The sequence below is a fragment of the Gymnodraco acuticeps genome, unplaced genomic scaffold (genome assembly GCF_902827175.1).
Source record: "Gymnodraco acuticeps unplaced genomic scaffold, fGymAcu1.1, whole genome shotgun sequence".
NCBI classification, from domain to species: Eukaryota; Metazoa; Chordata; class Actinopteri; order Perciformes; family Bathydraconidae; genus Gymnodraco; species Gymnodraco acuticeps.
This window is the reverse complement of record NW_022990964.1, coordinates 306,955-326,949: the sequence shown is the minus strand read 5'-3', so window position 1 is coordinate 326,949 and position 19,995 is coordinate 306,955. Positions and strand designations below refer to the sequence as shown.

General features: G+C 42.6%; 1 protein-coding gene across 3 annotated transcripts in view; it reads right to left on the bottom strand.

The window, feature by feature from the left end:
• The window catches only part of ehmt1b (euchromatic histone-lysine N-methyltransferase 1b), a 37,637-nt gene that overhangs the window by 10,219 nt on the left and 7,423 nt on the right, over nt 1–19,995 (bottom strand). For 2 of the 3 annotated variants that reach the window (XM_034235195.1, XM_034235196.1), the window contains exons 2-21: nt 17,822–17,912; nt 17,211–17,730; nt 16,473–16,746; nt 16,211–16,359; nt 15,407–15,577; nt 14,643–14,714; nt 12,224–12,326; nt 11,235–11,372; nt 8,196–8,473; nt 5,859–6,091; nt 5,084–5,293; nt 4,892–4,974; nt 4,657–4,763; nt 4,443–4,565; nt 3,001–3,102; nt 1,977–2,081; nt 1,738–1,892; nt 1,028–1,198; nt 567–711; nt 377–454 (exon numbers count right to left, since the gene is read on the bottom strand). In XM_034235195.1, the coding sequence (XP_034091086.1) occupies nt 377–454; nt 567–711; nt 1,028–1,198; nt 1,738–1,892; nt 1,977–2,081; nt 3,001–3,102; nt 4,443–4,565; nt 4,657–4,763; nt 4,892–4,974; nt 5,084–5,293; nt 5,859–6,091; nt 8,196–8,473; nt 11,235–11,372; nt 12,224–12,326; nt 14,643–14,714; nt 15,407–15,577; nt 16,211–16,359; nt 16,473–16,746; nt 17,211–17,657 (3,144 nt within the window). In that variant the 5' untranslated portion in view covers nt 17,658–17,730; nt 17,822–17,912. The remainder of the gene's footprint in view (nt 1–376; nt 455–566; nt 712–1,027; nt 1,199–1,737; nt 1,893–1,976; nt 2,082–3,000; nt 3,103–4,442; nt 4,566–4,656; nt 4,764–4,891; nt 4,975–5,083; nt 5,294–5,858; nt 6,092–8,195; nt 8,474–11,234; nt 11,373–12,223; nt 12,327–14,642; nt 14,715–15,406; nt 15,578–16,210; nt 16,360–16,472; nt 16,747–17,210; nt 17,731–17,821; nt 17,913–19,995) is intronic. The other variant, XM_034235197.1, reaches the window with a different exon arrangement.

Below are 19,995 nucleotides of genomic sequence, written 5' to 3'. Positions count from 1 at the left end.
TTGCGTAAAAAACAAACCAACAGTGTCATGACAACATTTTAGTGGCAGATTTTAAGTTTAAGTTCCCCCCCCCCCACCATGTCTTTCTTTTAAATTGTATGTGGAGACAGTGTTTCGGGGAACTGGAAATGTTTTTTGTCCAATTTTTCTAAAATAAATTATCAAAGAACTTCCACTTGCATTTCTTCCTTTTTAAGGCATTATATATTTGTTACACTGTAATCAAAACATGGAATAGTTCCTACTTCTAGCCATTAATGTGCTATTTCCATAGGTGTATAATGCAAAGCGAGTCAACAGTGAGTAAAAAGTGACAGGATGATACAAAAAGCCCTGAGACTGCTTGGCGTTCAGATGCAGACGTGTCTGTTCTCACCTTGTCGTACCAGCAGCGCAGGCTGAGCTGTCCACACATGCAGATACTCGTTGAACAGTCTTCTTTACAAACACAGTACTGTTATCCACCGGAAAGAGAGAAAATAATACTGGTCATTTCACTCTGCCGATCACAGAGGGCATAAAAGCCTCTTTGTTTCAAATATCTGGTGGTGCGGTTTCTTACTGACCTGTAGGTGCGTTATGTTACGGTCGATGTTCATGGGCGAGGTGACGCAGTTTTCGGGGATGTATTTGTAGTCGTCTGGGTGAGGCTCACTGTCCACAGAGTTGACACACGGGAGGGGAATTCTCTCCTGTCCCAGAGCTATGTCACTGTAAACAGAGCAGACGATAATAAGAGTAAGAAGGCAACATTTTGTTATCAAGCGCTTTTCACAGACATAGTCACAAAGTGCTTGACAAAACATTAGAACATCATAGGAATCATAAAATAATGAATGACCACAAAAGGCCACGTGTTAAGAAGTCAATGTCAAGCATATCTGATACAGGGGCAGTAACAAAAATGCTGGGGTCAAAAGGTTATGTTTTGACCACCTAATAAGCCTAGAACACTTGATAGCATCCTTTCTTTCAACCTGTATCCAACGCCATATACCCACTCCTATCTCCACAGAATAATTCTAACCTCTGAAGCACTTTCTCCTGCGCTCGGTGGAGCGTGCTGCTCTTGGAGTCCCTCTCCTTCCGGTTGGCCTGCAGCGCGGCCCAGGCTTTGGAGTTGTTGCTGCAGCAGTCTGGAGGAGTTTCTCCCTCGCGGTTCTTCAGAAACACATCTGCTCCGTGAGTCAGGAACAGCCTGAGGAGAGCACAATCTGATCAACCATTTGGAAACACATATTTAGGGCGCGTGTCCACATAGCGACTTTTTGGCAGAATGATGCTGGGGAGAGCTTTCTCCCACGATTCATCCATGAAAAAGACAATTGGTTATTGTTTCTGTGATAGTGGTATCTTGACAACATATCACAGTTTTTGTATGACAAGCATTGCACCCTTTCTGTTTGTTTGACATTGTTTTTTAACCATTACAACCTAGCGGCAGAAGCTTGCATTCAACCTTTGTACAAATTAGCTTTGGCGCTATTCTGATATTGTAATAAAGTCAAACTCAAAGCAGCAACATGACCCCAGGTGAAGCACTTTTTCTCGAGGCGACCACATTCAACAGCATTCGCCAACTCCTCATTGGAACCAAATGAAAATAGATGCTGGCGCTCGGAAAAATGTGATATGTGGACACGGGCTCTTATTTTTCAGTTTGAAGCAATCCTCTTGTTTTAAACTACAGGTACACAAAACTAACATTTGTTCTATTTTCTAAAGACATTAACTCACGTGACACATTCTAAGCGGTTCTCCCGAGCAGCGATGTGCAGAGGAGAGTCTCCGTGGATGTTGACGACCTGCAGGTCACAGCGAGCGTTCAGGAGCAGCTCGGCGATCTCCACGCTGCCGGAGAACGCTGCCCAGTGCAGGCAGATGTTCTCCTCCTAGACAAAAAAACCCATTAACACCATTAGAGACCATTCTTTCTTCTGTAACGCATGTGAAACACAGAGTGCTCATTAGCCAACCTTGTCCCTGATGCTGATGTCGGCGCCTTTGCACAGCAGCAGCTTCACCTGGTCCGCGTGCTTATACTCTGTCGCCCAGATCATGGCTGTCCAACCTCCATCATCCTGAGGAGAATAAGACAAGCTCAGCTGACTGATCACTGATCAGCTGAGTGAATCTGAAACACACCTATATGACAAAAGTCATTTGTTTCTGTACTGTGTTGTAGCTGACATCCTCGTGGATTCATCTTCTTATTACAGACACATGCATTTCCTAACATTCGGTCTATATGCTGTAAAATGTATTATCTCTTTGATTTACACACGGCATCTATTGCACGTCTGTCCGTCCTGGGAGAGGGATCCCTCCTCTGTTGCTCTCCCTGAGGTTTCTCCCATTTTCCCTTTAAACTGTGGGTTTTCTCTGGAAGTTTTTCCTTGTACGATGTGAGGGTCTAAGGATAGAGGGTGTCGTTTTTCTCATCCTGATATTCTGAACAATCTGTGCTGTTGTATTAGCTGTAAAGTGTCTCTACTGTAGGCTATTTTTATCATATGTACAGCACTTTGGCTCGACCAAAAATTGTTTATAAATGTGCTATATAAATAAAACTTGATTTGAATAATTTAACAGGTGTTGACATCTCGTTTACTTGAACAAGTGCATTTGAAGGGAAGCCTACAGTGTATAGAAAATACTGAAACCCTCTAGTCAAAATATTTGTGTATTCCTTTTTCTTACGTGTTATTTCCAATTGGAGATCCTTCCTAAGAGCTCATTGTTCGGATAGTGTGTGAAATGAAGTTGAATCCGACTCCTAATAGTGATTTCACATCAACAAAGCTCATCTTTGAGAAGACGTGAAACTTTTTCGTAGGGCTGTACCAAATGTCTTTTGTAGCTTCAAAGCTTCTATTGAGGTTTTTGATTGAAGCGCCAAATGTCTGTTATATGTTATGACGTCATCAACCCAAAAATATATTGAATGAAATCCTGAGTGTATCAAAGAGGGTTGAAAGGGAAATGTGAAATGGTACCAACCTGACAGTTGATGTTGATCACTCCGGTGTTCAGAAGGTACTCAACGATGTTGTAATGACCAGACTTTGCCGCTAGGTGGAAACATGTGAACCCTTCAACATCCTGAGAGCAGCAGAGAAGCCAATTATTTACAGTTCCTCAAGTCTCAAGATACAAGTTATACAAATATTTAATCTTTATTTGTAGAATACTTTTCAAAACAAAGTGCTGTACCTGATAAACACGCCAGACAACCAACTGTTTAAAATGTATTTAATGCATATGACAAAAAGTACAAGAGAATATTTTTTATAAAATAAATAAAAACTAAATAACAATCCAAATAATAAAATACGAGAAAATGCTTTAAAAATATATATAAATAGGTTTTATGTGGATACTCAGCCCTCAAACCCTGTGAATAACACACTAATTGAATGTGTTTTTTAGTAGGGGTTTAAAATAGGATACAAAGCTTTCCAGTCTAATATCCTCAGAGAGGTGGGGGCCCTAACAGAAAAGGCCCTTGGTCACCGTTGGTATATGGATATGACGAAATAATTTATATATTTAGCAAGAAACCACTTAAATAAATTTAATTTTTTTAATTTAATTTGGACAAAAAGTATAAAGTTAGAGCACCAGTCCAACAGCTACCAAAACAATCAGACGGTCAAATACACCAGAGAGGTTTCTCAATACTCTAATTTCCCCTTCTCGACTCCTCGGTCCTCCGGTAGTGACCCGGAAATGGATTTCAGCGCGCCATGTTGAAGGACATCTCATTTCTCTAAATGCACATCGAAGACCGAGCGTCGAGGAGGCTCTCTGGAGGAGCTATAACCGAGGAGACACTGATGGGTCCTCCACGGATGCATTTCCGGGAACAGTGGAGGCGTTACACACGGCAGGAGTTATCTCAGCCAATGACAGCTATGCATGCATCGCCTGGATATTATTTTAGTCACTGCTTTCATTGCGATGCGATGTTTACAGTGAGAACAGCTGTGAGGTCCGTGCAGAAAGCAGAGCAGTGTGTATAATATATATCACTGAGTATAACAGGCCTACTCTCTTTATTTGCTTTAGTTTAGTAGATAACTACAAACAAAGAGTTGATATTTTTCTAAGACCATTTAGTGCTTCACATAATAAAATACACAACGCGTTAACTTGACAGCCCTAGTAAATATATAAGTGGTCATGAACACATCTGTCCATCAGACAGAGGGCTGCTGTGCCTCCTGTCATCATTAATGGACGTCTCTTTAAAATGACCGCTGAGAGGAGAGGAGTTCTCATTTCTCTAACCGCCTGCTGCTTCCCCTCCTCTCTCCTCGGTTCCCCTCCTCAGTCCTCAGCTCGCATCTCCTGTGGGCGGGACTAAGTATCGAGGATAGGAGTCGAGGAAAGGAGTCGAGGAGGGGAAATTAGAGTATGTAGAAAACTATCTGCAGGTGTACCTTGTGAGTGGCGCTGGCTCCGGCTCTCAGCAGGTACTGCACCACCTCTATGAAGTTGTTCTCACAGGCCTCCATCAGTGGCGTCCGCTGATCTTCATCACACATGTCCAGGTTCGCTCCGGCCTGAAGTGACGTGTTTCATTTTAAAATGTGACATTAGGATCTATCATCTATCTATGGCAGGGCTGAATGATTATCAGTAAGAGAGTCTGACCTGTACGAGCATGTGGCAGATGTCTTTGAAGCCTCCCTCCGCTGCAGCGTGGAGCGGGGTGCGCTTGTTCTGAGACTCCATCTTAAAGTTTGGGTCGATACCGTCCACTGGAAGGTAAATGGAGAAGGAAACATCTTCATTAAAATGATATGGATGAAAACAAACAGTAGATGCATTTAAAAGAAGCACAACACCAAATGGAGACTATAATGAGGAACAGGCGGGGTTAACATACCCAACATATGCAACACCTTCTTGAGTTCTCCCTGTTTGGCTGAGAGGTATAGTTGTTTGGGGTGAAAACGCAGCTTCTTAGGCCTGAGGAAAAGATGAAGAAGAAAAAATAAGTGAGTGTTTCTTTATGTTTACCTCACAGGCTTGTTCTCAGCCTGATAAAACAGAAAGACACTCTGAAGGTGGAGCTTACTTCTCTGTATCTAGAGCCACGAGGATACTCTCCAGAGTCTCTCTGGGAGCCCCCTGCTGGACTGTAGGGGGCAGCATGGTCCCCTCCTGCAGCGCTTCGCCCTGCGCTGCGCTGGGAACAGCCAGGGATTCGAGGGCGTGTGAGAAACGAGCGGGAAGCGAGCTGTCGGCACGGCCACTGACCTCAGAACCCACGGCCAGACGAGAGGAGCTGGAGAAGAAAATGGAAAAGTATTTTAGCAGTGCTATGAATGTTATAATAATACTTTCTTTTGTGTGTGGCAAGCCGTTTTTTAAACACAGTGAAATAGTTGTTTTGGAAATGCTTAGTATCAACAAATAAGGATTAAAGAAATATTTTGTTGGATAAAAACATGTTCTTCTATTTTCTTATTACTTTGGACAAATCAAAGCTCTGAAGTTTTTGGAATAGTTTGGATCACATGAGTTGGAAACAGACCAGTCTATAAATAGTATCTGATCACATAGTGTAGCTGTTAACTGACATGCAAAACAAGGCTGGACAGCATCTAAAATGTTGATTAAGAATTTGAATGTCAGCATTATAAAGGATTCAAATTCATTTGTAAAGCCTTACTTTGGTATTCATTATTGTACACCTTTAAAATGTTAACATTTCTCTTTAAAAATCCTCTGTAGAGGAAACAAAAAGTGAAATCGGCTGCCTTCACATTGTTTATGTTTATTCACTAATAGGTTACCAAGTCTCCCAACATGAGCATCATACACCTGTTGATCATCATGTGGTTCTTCACCTGCCAGTGGTGGTGTCTGCTCGGCCCTCGGGGGCCCCGGGTGTTGCAGGGCCGTGTGTGAGTGCGGGGGGGACTGTGGAGGTGGTGTCGGCCTTGGCGATGGTCACCTCCTTGGCCTTGCTGGCCTCCTCTCCGCAGTGCGGACAGAAGCTTTGACCTTTCAGCATGGAGGCGCAGGCGCGGTGGAAACGGTGAGAGATGCTGAGGTCCGGTTGGCACTCCATGAAGGTCCCCTAAAGGTGAAATGTACAAAGTCAAAACAACTAATGACTTGTGTGGAGTTTTGCTCAAGAGCACTTCAGCAGCAGGCCTGTATTTGCTGCAGCTTAAGGATATAATGTGTTTTTGCGTAAGGGATAATGTGCAGCGAGGCGGTCATTATTGAAAAAAAAAAAACCTGACAGGGCGATAATGGAGCCTGACGCGAATGACCGCCTCGCTGCACATTATTCCGCTATTTACACATACTAAATCATTTTATGACTTGACTACCAATATTAATTGATATGATTTTATTGACTTAAAAAGGGTCGTATTGCTTCCGTTAAGAAGAAAGATAGTCCCTTCCACAGCATACAAACAGCTGGAACTGAGAAAACATCGTAACTTTAAATGACGGCATCACTGATTGAGATTTGCCCTAAAGAATGTTATATCCTTTAATTTCAGATATACTGTGTTCAAAAGTAAATACATGTATTGTATAGATTTTTCTACACTCTTCACACCGGACGCAATGCGATTTTTGGGGGTGGCACGATTACATGTAAAGTCAATGCAGAGACGCAGACGGACGCGAATTCGCTCCGACGGCGCGCATGAAGCGGTGGACGCGGCGCGAATCACGCGATTGAAGGGGGCCGCGTCAAATGCGAGAGTTCAATTCTTTCAACTTGAGCGTCAAATTCACGGGAAGCGTTCTCGCGAAAGCCAATCAGCGTTGGGATTCCCTCTGACGTCCTGCTGTTGATCAGATGTAAAGATGGAAGAGATGATCGTTGTGGCTGCGAGTGGGTTCCCCGGGATTCCCTATATCTACCGGGACGCAACAAAAAGGAGCTGGCTTGGAGGAGAATAAGAACCCAGACACGACGGCGTTTGTTGCTACGTTTGTAGGACTTCCACAGAAGGTACAAAGCAGCAATAGTTGTTATATCCTCCATAGTCAAGGACAGAAATAACCAAAACGATCTTGCATGGAAGTGTAAACAACCTCAACTGTCCGTCAACGGCGCGTCAATGGTATGTCTGTTTTGAATGACGCGATAAAACAAACTGCAAGCCGCGGTGAAACTTGAGCGATGCGAATATTCGCATCGCGTCCGGTGTGAACACAGCATTAAGACTCATTATCTGGACCACACCCCCTTAGTTTATCCACTTATATAAATTGCTTGCGTGAGTGTGTGTGTGTCAGAGTTCCCGTTAGCCGGTAATTACCGGACTATGACCGGTAAAATATGCTGAAGACCGGCAAATCTAAATCTCTCCGATCAAAGTGTCCAGTCAAAATAATTTCCCCTTAGCGCAATACCGCATCAGTTGCGCAACTTGCGCCATTTATGTGACAGACAATTCTAAAGTCTAACACGTAATGTGGAGAAAGAGATGTCCTGGATGGGTTGATTGTGCGTTGATCTGTTGGTAATGCCTCGGGGTTCCGGTGGGCATACAAACAAATGCATAATGCTGCGCTATACTTTGCGGCCTCGCCCAGTTGCATAGCGACGCTTATTGTTTAGGTGTCTTTTAATAAGCAGGTAGTCATATCATTAGCTAGAACTAGCTGGATCTGATCGATATGGACATAAACACGAGTGAAGTCTAATCTGACGGGAGAGAGTTCAGCTGCTGCTGACGAGTCGACACGCAGCTCTGCATGATCACATGCAGCGGTGAGCGGAACAAAACACACACCAGGTTAGAATATCACACGTAGCTATTTTAATGACCTCTCAAACTACCTAAACTATTTATAGATGTGTTTAGTTTCACTGTCGGGTCACTCATTACTGATCCGCGAGCTGCATGATACTGACGGGCTGTCAGGAGAGGGAGAGAGCGCTCCGTTTATTATTCCTGTGTTATTGTAAATTACTGTTCACTTTTGAATAATGTAGTTAATCTACTATAATTAGTTTGTTTAATATCGAATCATATCAATTTGTTTTAAAGCTCAATAAATAACAAAGAAGACCTTTGACCGGCACTTTTTAAATTTTGTCCAGAAGAGTTAAACTTTAACGGACTTGTTGACCGGCGAAAAAATATTCTAACGGGAACTCTGGTGTGTGTGTGCGCGTGTGCGTGTGTGAGAGAGAGAGTGTGTGTACTCACAGCCCTGCAGAAGAAGCCACAGCCGGGGCAGCACTGGTGCTTCACCATGCCGTTGCGGTGATCCTCGCACAGCACCAGCAGCTGCACAGAGTTGGAGGGGCGCATCATTTCGTGTTTCAGGATGGCGCCCTGGCAGCGGCTCAGCTGTCCGTCCACGCTCTCCGTGGCCATGCACTTCCTGTCGGCCAGCGTGAGGATCTCTCGACTTTTAGGCGTCTCCATGCGGCAGCTGCAGAGAGGGAGCTCTTGAGCCTCCTCCATCGCAGACCCTGAAGCTTCTGCAAATAAATGTCTGACTTTACTTACATGTACCTCAATATGTATATGTATTTATATTGTAACATGCATGCTATATAAGTACAATTTGCAAATGTTTACTATAAATCTTTTGTTTATATAAATACTTTTGTTCTACCCTGTTTTTTTTAAATCGGACGTATAAGTTTAACTTCTTTTGTTTAAAAAAATATGACCAAGGAAGTCAAACTGTTCTTTGAGCATCTTCACAAGATTTCACTTACTAACTTAGAAACATAGTCACAGCATTGAGATGTTAATCAAATCACAGGATAGGAAAACAAAATAACAAATCAGACCAGACATTCCACGGAAGTACTTGATATGTGGTGCTTCAAATATGTGTTTTGTTATGGTACCAAACAAGAACTGAAGCTGGACTGACGAGAATAACAAACAACCAATCAGCTGCACTGAGTGTGCTGAGACTTTTGGAAAAAAACAAACACATATCTCATAAGAGTATGAGAATGATCTTTAAGACATAAAATGTGGGAGTTTTCTGGCACACACATGAACTCTATATGCTATATATCTACCAGAACAAAGCTGGTGGAACCATTAAAACACAGGAGCCATTAGCGGTGGAATCACACCAATACTTTTTAACTCCATTGATCAAAGCATATCAAAGGAAATACACAACGTGCACAAGGTGGGTACAAGACGTGATGGATTATCCTAAACCAGTAAAGCCAGTGTCCTTATTATTGCAAATGCTGTTGACAGCATTCCACTTTAGTACTTCGATTCTTTATTCTTTCCACTTATTATTATTTCAGCCAATACTTTGGCTCTCCATAACTTCAGCTTATTTTCAGCTACAGAAACCATTCAAATATTAAATTATTCAGCCTGTTCAGGAATCGATGGGAAACCTTCAACTTCTTCAAAATATTTCATACTTTTTGAAATATTCAGCTTTTTAAACTCTTTTTTTAACATTGAAGTCAAGTCACTTTAGCTCTCCATAACTACACTAGAAGTACACTTTAGATAAACTGCTCCCATCTCCACATTGTACACACAAAACCCACAAAAAAAACATATTTCAGTTCATTGGGGTTCCCTGATGCTCACGGTCTGGTGATTTTTTTATAAGACCCATAGTTTTTGAACAGGTGGCAAAATTGTCATATATAATCCCCAATGCATTCTTATGGGACTCAGTGCTGCAGTTGGTTGTCATGGTGTTGCTGGGCAGATTGGAGCCACACACACGTGAGTGACATCATCCAATCATAGCAGACACCATGGAAACCTTTGATCTCTGGGTTTACACACACAGGTGTTTGTAAACATTCAATCACTACTACTTACATTTAATATCTTTATTTAACTCCTTCAGCCTAATTTCAGCTGCAGGAACCAACCATTCAAATATCAAACTATTCAGCCTTTTCAACACATGATGGGAAACTTTCAACTTTTTCAAAATATGTTGTACTTTTTAAAATATTCAGCTTTTTAAAGTCTTTTTTTTAATGGAAGTTATTGCATGCATTTGAGCTTGTGAATCTGCTCTCAACAGTCACACGAAGAGAAGAGAGAGCAGATTAAGAGTAGCACACAATAGAGCAGAGAAGAGCTGAGAAGCCGACGCCCCGAGAGAGAGAGAGAGCGAGAGGGAGGAGCAGATGAGCACGAGAGAGAGGACGAGAGAGAGATATCCACAGCTTATAGAGAACCTATGAGCGAGCGCGCGAAAAGGTATAGTAGCAGCGCTTAGAGAGCACGCGTGACGACATGATCCGAGTCGTAGATCTAGCCAGTTAGCTGCATCAGGGCACATCCTCCTCTTTATTCTATTTAATTCTCTATACTCTTCTCTCTCTCTCTCGATCTATCTTTTATATCCATCACACACTGTTTTATTTATTTTGTTATATACTGCATTGTCTTGTTTATGTTTCTTATGCTGGTGTTAGGTATTGTGTATCTTGTTTTTTATGTGTTTGTACGGCGACCTTGAGAGCCTTGAAAGGCGCCTATATAAAAAATAAATGAATCTCTCTCTCTCTCTCTCAAGAGAAGAGAGAGAGAAGAGAGAGGGCGATCAAGAGAAGAGAGAGAGGGCGATCAAGAGAAGAGAGTAATGTAACCTCCTAATGTAATGTCTAACTCCTATGAAAATGTTCAAAAAGTGCTCAAACTTCAGATGTGTGCTAACAGTCCAGCCGTGAAGACATCTACGGGACAGTTTTGAGATTTCTTCAAATGCCGTTGCCATGGCAACACAATGCTCACCATGAAACACGGTTTTCTCATAACTTCAGTGAAAATGCTCCAAATGGCCCAAAACCTCACAGGTTTGGTAACGATGCAGCCATCAACACATCTAAGCGTAGTATGGGGTGTCATCAAATGCCATTGCCATGGCGACAGATCATTCACCACCAAGTTAGTTCAAAAGTTTGCAGTTCAAATATTCTGCTGCTTTCCCAAGCCGTTTTACTTTCTTTTCTCATCTTAATACAAATTCATTCACTACTACTCACATCTGATATTTAACTCCTTCAGCCTATTTTCAGCTGCAGAAACCATTCAACTATTACATTATTCAGCTATTTCAGGACATCAAGGCTATACATGTTGTTGTTTATACCTTTTTTTAAACCTTTTCTTTTAAATATTAAGCTTTTTCTGCATTTTCAGCTAACTTCAGCCATAAATGTTCACAGTTCACAGCATTCGCACGCATTTTCTGCAAGAAATGCATTTTCTAGTTTCTTCTGAGCTCACCTTTGTTCTGAGCAGGAGCCGCTGCCTCTCGGGGCTGCTGGAGGGGGAGGGAGTCGGATGAGGAGATCTGAGTGCACTCCTTCACATCGTCAGTCTGAGCCGGAGCGGAGGCTTGGAGCTGATCCACCGCCTCCATTTCTGAGGGATTCACAGAGATCAGTAAGAAAATGCTTCAATGTTTACGATCACGTTCATGCCGTCTTAAGCAACAAAGCCAAACGTGCTTTTGTATCGATTCTATTTTTACTTCTATTGTTATAACCTAAGCCTTGGAGATCTTGAGCTGGTGCGTGCGTGCGTGTGATCTCTCTCTGCAGCTAATTTCACATTCAACTAGGTCCATAAGTCTAATATTGTTTATGCTAATGTTCAAGGACCTGTTGTAATTCTCTCATATTCATCCACAGGGTGGCACAATCAATTGAATTGTATCAACAGTAGTACCACATCCAAATTGCAGTAACCACAATAGTTGGTAAAGGTAAAATATGTGGAACATCTTTCTATGTAAAGTATTGTGGTGCTGGAGAGAAGTCCCATGCTACAAACAGTGTTCTACATAAACTAAAATATTGTCTACTAAAGATCCTCACCATTATTTTACAATAAACTTTTCAATAATAATGTAAAATCTAAATCTACTATAGCGAATCAAATCACAGTTGCAATATCAAATCGTAATATCGTGATTAGTTGATGTTTTGGAAAATTGTGCTGCTATCACTGCTGACTCCTCACTACTAAAACATACACATTGGTAGGGTCTGCTGCTGGTGTTTTGTGTGTGTGTGTGTGTGTGTGTGTGTGTGTGTGTGTGTGTGTGTGTGTGTGGTGTGTGTGTGTGTGTGTGTGTGTGTGTGTGTGTGTGTGTGTGTGTGTGTGTGTGTGTGTGTGTGTGTGTGTGTGTGTGTGTGTGTTCGCTCAACATTATGCAGTACAGGTGACTGAATGTATGACCGTGTACAGGTGAGAGTGTGACAGGCGATCACCTTTGGCCTTTATCCGCCTCTTCCGTTTCCTGGCCGGCCTGAGCCACGCAGCGTCTCGCTTTAACTTATTTTTCAGTTTCTTCTTCAGACTGGACTCTGTGCTCTGAAATAGACAAAAACATGTTGTCTTCTGTAACAGAGTGCTTCAAGGATGACCGATTGTTGTATGCCAGCCCAGATATTAACACATTAGTGTCCTCATGCAGATTATAATGGAATTTATCAGCAAGATAATCTTCACAAATGAACATCACTTTAATGATTTTTGAAGCGTAAATGCAAAAGTAATAAGCTAATAATGTAGACAAAACATACAACAGTGGTGGGAATTTACGTCACTACCACTACGCTTTAAACTATATTTGATTTCCGCGCATAATTGCATGAAACAAAAGCCTTTTCCCTTTATTTTATGTCATATTTCAGGCATTTAACCAAAACAACTTCAAGACAACAGAACCTAAGGTGCAAAATGCTGACTCTAATGTGAGTTTTCACTTCTGCACCACTATACAAGTGTTGATGTGAGAAGAAGGTTGAGTCATTGAGTGAAGCAGGAACGAGACCTCAACCCACAAATGGGTCAGCATTTTAGAACTTCCAGTTGTCTCATCTCGAAGTGAACGTTTTTTGAACTTGTCTCAGAGCTGGTGGCGCAGTTATACGACCATAATGTAGCTTTTTACTTCTGGGGATTGCATTAACGCTTTAACTGTTGCACCCCCACTGTCTCACGGAGAGATACCGCAGGTCTTTCCTTCCTGCAGCGGTCAGACTATACAACCAGCACAGCCCCTAGTTGACCCCCCCCCACACACACACCCCTTGCTGCTAAATACCAACAAACTATGTGCAATATGGGCTAGATGTGCAATATATAGAGATGTCATTAATAACTGTGTAATATATACCTGGCTGCTAAATCCTAAGAACTGTTACAGGATGTGTATTCTTTTTTAAATTATGTAACTTTTTATTATATCTAGGGCCGGGACTCGATTAAAAAAATTAATCTAATTAATTAGAGGCTTTGTAATTAATTAATCGAAATTAATCGCATTTTTAATCATATATACATATTTGACCTGAGAACAGTGAGAAGCAATTTTTTTCACATGGATTTTAGTATACCATTAGGCGCATTCACACCGCAGTACTTTTCCCACAAAGGTTCATGAGAACTCTTTGAACCTGGGGGTGGATTAGGCAAATGAAGCCGCTGACGTCACTTCTTCTTCTTCTTCTGCTTTGGGTTTACTGGCAGGCCGCAAACCACTTCACGTCGTATACTGCCGCCCAAAGTCCCCGGAGTTGGGGACTGGCTTCAGTAGAAGCTGCTGGGAGTCCCAGCAGCTTCTACTGAAGCCTTCCGAGTAAATCGCCAGAACGCCGACACCTCCTCATCTCCACCGCTCCCATGTTTTATTTTGTGTTGCCATAAGTTAGTCTCTCTGCGTTTCTGCGCTGGGCTAATGCTAATAATGCTAATGCTAATAATGCTAATGCGAGGATAATAAAATGGCGGCTTCACAAAACTTTTTGGGAGTTTTACGGGGCGTGGTTTGCAATCCGCCCAGCCAATCAGAAATATAGCTCTTTTCTCACAAGAGAGCCGTACGAAAGTCCCTGCTCTCTAGCAGCTCTCTGCTCTCTAGCAGGGACTTTCGTGGGGGTAAAAAGGTTCTCATGAACTAATTTTAGTACCGGCTCTTTTTGGTGTGAACGTGATAAAAGAGTCCACGCTAGCTGCTATATGTTTTTGCATTGAGGTGATACTTGAGGCTTGATGTGCTGCGGTGATATGCGAATTTCTTTTTGCATAATTTGCACACAACCGTGCTCTTATCGACGCTTCCATCCGTCCGTTTTTTAAAACAACATTTCCCACTGTTGTTCACTGTGGTTTGTTGTTGTCTGAAGTCATGAACGTTAGTTGGTGCTCCAGTATAATCGGTACGCCTGAAACTCATCCAGTGAGAAACGTTCCGCGGTTCAAAAATAAGTGCGATTAAAATGCGTTAATTTTTGTGTAATTAATTCATCTTAATTAACGCGTTAAAGTCCCGGCCCTAATTATATCATAACTTAGTAATTTTTTTTAATGCATGTCACATATTTAAAATATGTAACATTAAGCTGTCTGTGGCTCTTTTTCCTGCTGTAACTACGCACATTCCCCCTCCGTGGGACTAATAAAGGTATTCTGATTCTGAACTGTTGTAAACGTGGTGAGAACATTTGGAGATTTTCTTGATGAATAAAACACAAGTTACAATAAATGTGCGTTATTGCCGGATATCTAATTTTCTGCTAGATTCTGAAATCCCATTAGCTTTGTCAAGGCAGCCTTGATGCTAACTTCCAGGTCAGCCTACAAAACTACGTCATCACTTTACCACCCAATGATGTTGGATCTTACCAGGTCTGACTCTGTGCCCTCCTCCTCTCCCTCTCCTTCTGCAGACTCTTCAAACTCCTGCTCATCTCCCCCCTTCACCACAAACACAAAACAGAGTTCATTACATGTTAACACGGAGCGTATGCAAACAGGCTTTCACTCTAATAGATTACTCATACATTTGGTTCAACAGAACTGTTCAACTGACTGAATCCTTGCACCTGTACGTTTTTTTAATGTATTCCAGCAACACTGATCATTTTTAAGACCTCACTTAAAGGTGGGGTAGGTAATTCACTTCAGAAACACTTGTTATATTCCATGGAATGCTCTTAACATCCCGATAGCAATGAATACATGAAATGCTTTGACAATAAATACATTAAAAAAATTCATCTATGGAAGCCGTGGCGCTGTAAAAAGCACAACCAATCATCTGAGCCGGCCCGGCTAAAATAACTGGATGGCACAAACTTATCTCGTGCCCTCATTGGTCATGTGCGCGTTCGTGTGTGTTGGAGGAGGGGCTCTGTAAGGAAGTCTGAAGGAAGGGGCAGATTTTTTTTCGGCTGCGTAGTTTCAAATTCTAGCGCACTTGAGCTGGTTTCTCCATTCTTACCTACCCTACCTTTAATCACATATATCCCAAATACAGTTGTTTACTGCCTTTTAGATTCTACTTTCTGAAAACAATGACTACGTTTTCTTTTATAAATGATGCACTTTGATAAAGTAGTAATGACCATAATGTAATGTCAGGATAAAAGACGTGTTTCTGTTCCGACCTGAGAGGGTTCGGATGTTTCCTCCTGGGCCGCACCGGCAGCTTCTCCTGCTGGCTGCTGCCGCTCCTCTTCCTCAGACTCCACCTCCTCGGACTCTTCCTCCTCAGATGCATTTTCCACCTTCTCCCCGTTTATGTTAGGTATAACTTTACTCTGTGAGACAGGAGAGGGCTACATGATGATCATAACAAAATATGCTGTCAAATATACTGTTATAAAACATCTGGTTTGGTCAGAATATTAAAATAATGAAGAGTGTTTTTAGTAACAGTTTCTGTACAGCCGCTTGTCTTTACTTTAAGGTTTTTAGGAATAACACATTTATTTTGTAATGTTTGGGCTTTCTTGGATTACGCTATGACAGATCTCAAATCTCAGTTATTGACACTAGTACCGGGAAACATCTTAATGACACTTAGTCCATCATAATACTTCCCATTTTACTCCATTTTATATATTATTAAAATAAATATCTTTGGGCTTTGGTCTGACAAAACAAGACACTTAAAGACATCACCTTGGATTTTAGAGAAACTGGCATTGACGTCTTTTAATATCATATGAGATTTTATAAGACCGAACCAAAAATTCATGAATCTAAAACCTAAAATCGGCAAATTCTGCCTGCAATAGTAGAATGTGCTTAAAAATAAGGCGAGTATGAAAGAAAGAAAAACGTTTAAACTTGTCACATGAAGGGATTTTTATTTGTTTGTCAAACTGATGTCAGTGTTTAAATAAGGTCATCAATTAAACTAAATAAATATTGTGTTGTTGTTTGTGATGAATGCCAGGAGCACATACCTGCAGGCTTTTTGCAGACTGTTCCATTCCCTTAAACATTTCCAGCATAGTTCTCTGCTTAAGCACTTTGGTTTTCTTCTTGGGAACCAGACTGTACATTCCCATCCTCCGCTTCTTCTTACGGGACGACAAGCCTCCTGAGAAAGGGCCTACAGCACCGAGAGAACACACAGACACATTTACAGCACAACTGTCGGTAGATGGGCCGCTCAATAGCTCACCGGGTAGAGTTATTGTCATGTGTTGTTGCCGTCTGTCTGACCTAGGTGGAGTTTGACTGGAGCTGGACGAGCCGCAGGAGCAGCAGGTGGAGCGGGAGCTTCAGGAGCCGGAGAATCTCCAGGTGCCGAAGGATCAGAAGGAGCTGGAGGTGATGCAGGAGGCGCTGGTGAAGCTGACGAAGCAGTTTGTGCTGAAGCTGGTGTATCCGGTGGACTCTGAGGTAGATGGTTCTGCACAGGGGGTTTCTGAGCAGCAGGTGAAACTTCAGTCTCCATTTTGGCAGTCTGAGCTTCTCTTAATTCCCTGTTAAGAAGCTGAAGGAAGAACCAAACAAAACAAAAGCATGCATGATCACCGTGTTACCGAGGGATTGACTTTAAGCCTGTTTGTTACTGGGAGCACTCAATGTTTTGTTTGCTTCGGACCAATCGACAGCGCAAAATACCCTGATTAGTTGATTTTTAAAAAAGGGAAAGATTCTATTCATCTTTTCACTTAGATTTATTTCCTGCTGCGAGGAACACTCACCATTGCATGTTACATTTGTAAAAGGTCCTCCTGCAAGCACAGCTCAGTAAGTAGTTCTGGTAAATTAAATACTTCAGTTGTGTTTCATGTGAATTGTGACATTGCAACATATTGTGAGACATATTGTGTCCTTTTGGACCAATCAAACCGTCATCAACGGAATCCAAATTGAGTCAAATGTCTACAGTAGCACCCTAAGTAAAGACACAAAGAGAGGAGAGACTAGTGTGCTGCTTATCCCATGGTTTACCTTTTGAGCCGGGCTGACAGCCGGTCTGGACATGGTCTTGCGCGCTCTGTGTATGGTGACGGGAGCCGGGGCCGGAAAGGAGGCTGTGTCATTTTTAGTGTCTGGTGTCTCCGGTCCTGACGTAGTCCCTGTACTGGGATCAGTCCTTAGTGCCCCTGAAGTCTGTGTGCACCCAGAGTCCGAGGCCGGGGGAGATTTGGCCCGGTTTCCCCCTGTCGGCGAGCCCGAAGGCAGCCAGTTAGTCCTGTGGGGGGAAACTCCCGAACCCAGCGTCGCTGAAGAGACACCTTCCTGCTGCTGCTTTGTGAGAATGAATCCGTTGCTTCCGGTAACAGAAGCGTGCGGTGGCTCCATGTCTAACGTGCCGTTTTCATTCACCAGCGGTAAAGTCTTGTTGTTGAATGCAGAGCCGTGAGTCGGGGCTCTTGTGCCTCGTGTCGTCAACATTCAGTCCCGTTTAGCATGGTCTCTGCTGGAGGGGAAGAAGAAGCCAGTCTGGCTGCTACTTCTTTCTCTCTATCTATAGGAGAAAACAGCAGAAAGATGAAAATTACAATGTAAACATATCATTTTCATAAATTAAGTGCCATCAGGTTTCATTTGAATAATACCTGGTTTCTCCTCTCCGTTGCTCGCTGCTTCGAGTTCCTCTTTCTTTGAGGATGCACCCTTCTCCAGGCTGCCCTTGGCTAGACCAGCGGGCTACAGGGAAAAGAAGAAGGGAAATCAAATAAAGGACTCCAAAGCAATATTATTTTATCTTAATATCAGTCAATATCTTTAGCAAATAACCGGTAGGTCTAAAAACTGTCAAAAAGTCCCATCACAAGTTCCCAAAGCCCAGGGCCACCCTCTTTAAAACATCTGCCCAACAGTTCAAAACCCAAGATGTTACATTTATGATATAAGAGCAGAAATATTTCCTTTAAAATGTGATGGACAGTAAATCGGGGGAAATGGCTGTTATTGATTATTTGTTTTATGGCGTTATACCGAGTAAAAACACCAAACCATCTCTGTAACAATTATCTGTTTTATAATCATTCAAAGGAATTGATTGAATGATAAATTGACTATTTGAAAACACAGTAGACAGTCAGACAAATAACTGTCAAAGCCCTAAATTGTATAATTTGGTTAGAAAAGCAGCAGAATGTTTAGCCCCATTTATTTTAAATCCAATGAGAAACTAAATGATTACCCAATGACTGATCTGTAAAGCAAAACTCCAAGCATGAGCACCTGAAAAAACGATCCCGTTTATACAATGAATTCAGAGTAAAGTCCTCTTTTCAGTGACGTCCGAATCAAAGACTATAGAGAAGTCAAGAGAATGCAGCTCTTCTTCTCTCTTTCTGTGCCACAGCCAGCCAGCAGATGCACAGCCGAGGCATCAAAAGTTAATCTCAGCCGCCCACAGACCGTGTTTTACAACTCGCGGGAGGAAGCCGTTGAAGAGGCAGCACCAGGAAGCACTACACTCTCTACTCCTCCTGAGCTGAGCGTCCACCTCCTGCTCACTCTGGGATAAATGGGCCCAGAGGACACAAAAGAGGCCTCAGAGGAAACCATCATGAATCTACACTCTGCCTCTTTGGGTGTAACTTGTCAAAGCCACCCTGTTTGTCTTCACACTCGGGCGATATCAAAGGGGCTAGGTCATTTTGAGAAGCATTCATTTAGAACAGAGCAGGGTAGTTTACAGTCTCCTCTACGCTATGTGAGGCTCATACCAAACAGACTACATGTAGACATACTCTGCTAGGGGCTGCTGGGGTCATATCTAGTGACTAGTAAGGGCAGAATCTGATTGTCACAAGAAAGCAGAGAAAACATATTCTCCCCAAAGTAAGGCAATCACAAGGCCTGCAGCAGACAGAGAGCACAGTCAGTTCCCCCTCAGTCAAATCCTCAGCTTTAACACAGTGTGTCCTGGAACCTGCAGACAAGAGAGACCCCAAGCCCGACTGAATGGGCCATCAGGACAGACTTCCCAAATCACTCCCAAACACGATCATGCACCTCGTCAGGCCAGGAGCACAATATCTGAGGGTGTCCCCCAAAGAACATCTAGTCTGGGACATGATCTGAAGGAATCTAGTGAGCACATGTCAGGGTGAATGTGAGAAGGTGAATCCTTAAGTTCCTGTTTTCCATGGATTAAGGAGAGCCACTCACAAAAAGAAACCCACACCAGCCTCATCCCTCCCCCTAGTGGTGGAAAGTGGAACTTACACAGTGGAAACAGAAAGGAGAGGGGGGAGGGTAGACAGAGAAGCCTGTCTGCAGATCTCTCCGCCATTTCGCAAACCAGATTGTTTACTGACACAACGCGGCCATTGCAGCTTTTTTCCACTAGATGGGGAATGTAAGGGTCTGGAGGCACGTGGATACAGGAAGCTGCTGAATGAAGCTCTAAATGTGAAGCCAGTGCTTTAAGACCAGGTGACAAACCTTAGAACATATTAAAAAATAGAAATATGTTAAAAAAGCTGCAAAAATAAAAAGGACCAATGGTTGAGAGTTTGCTCTCCAGATTGGACCTTGTGTATTTTTTTAAACACACAAGCTTAGTAATTACTCAGCTCTTGATAGATAATATATCTAATGCTATAAACATACATAGCATACTGGGTATGAGGCCTGGATGTTTGCACTGATCCTTGACTCTACTGGAGGAGACCTGAAAACCAGTCAGGGCCACCTAAACACAAGCACATTACACAACCGGCTGTTTCACTGCCAAAGACACCACAAGGCGGCAACACCCAAATGAGATGCAATG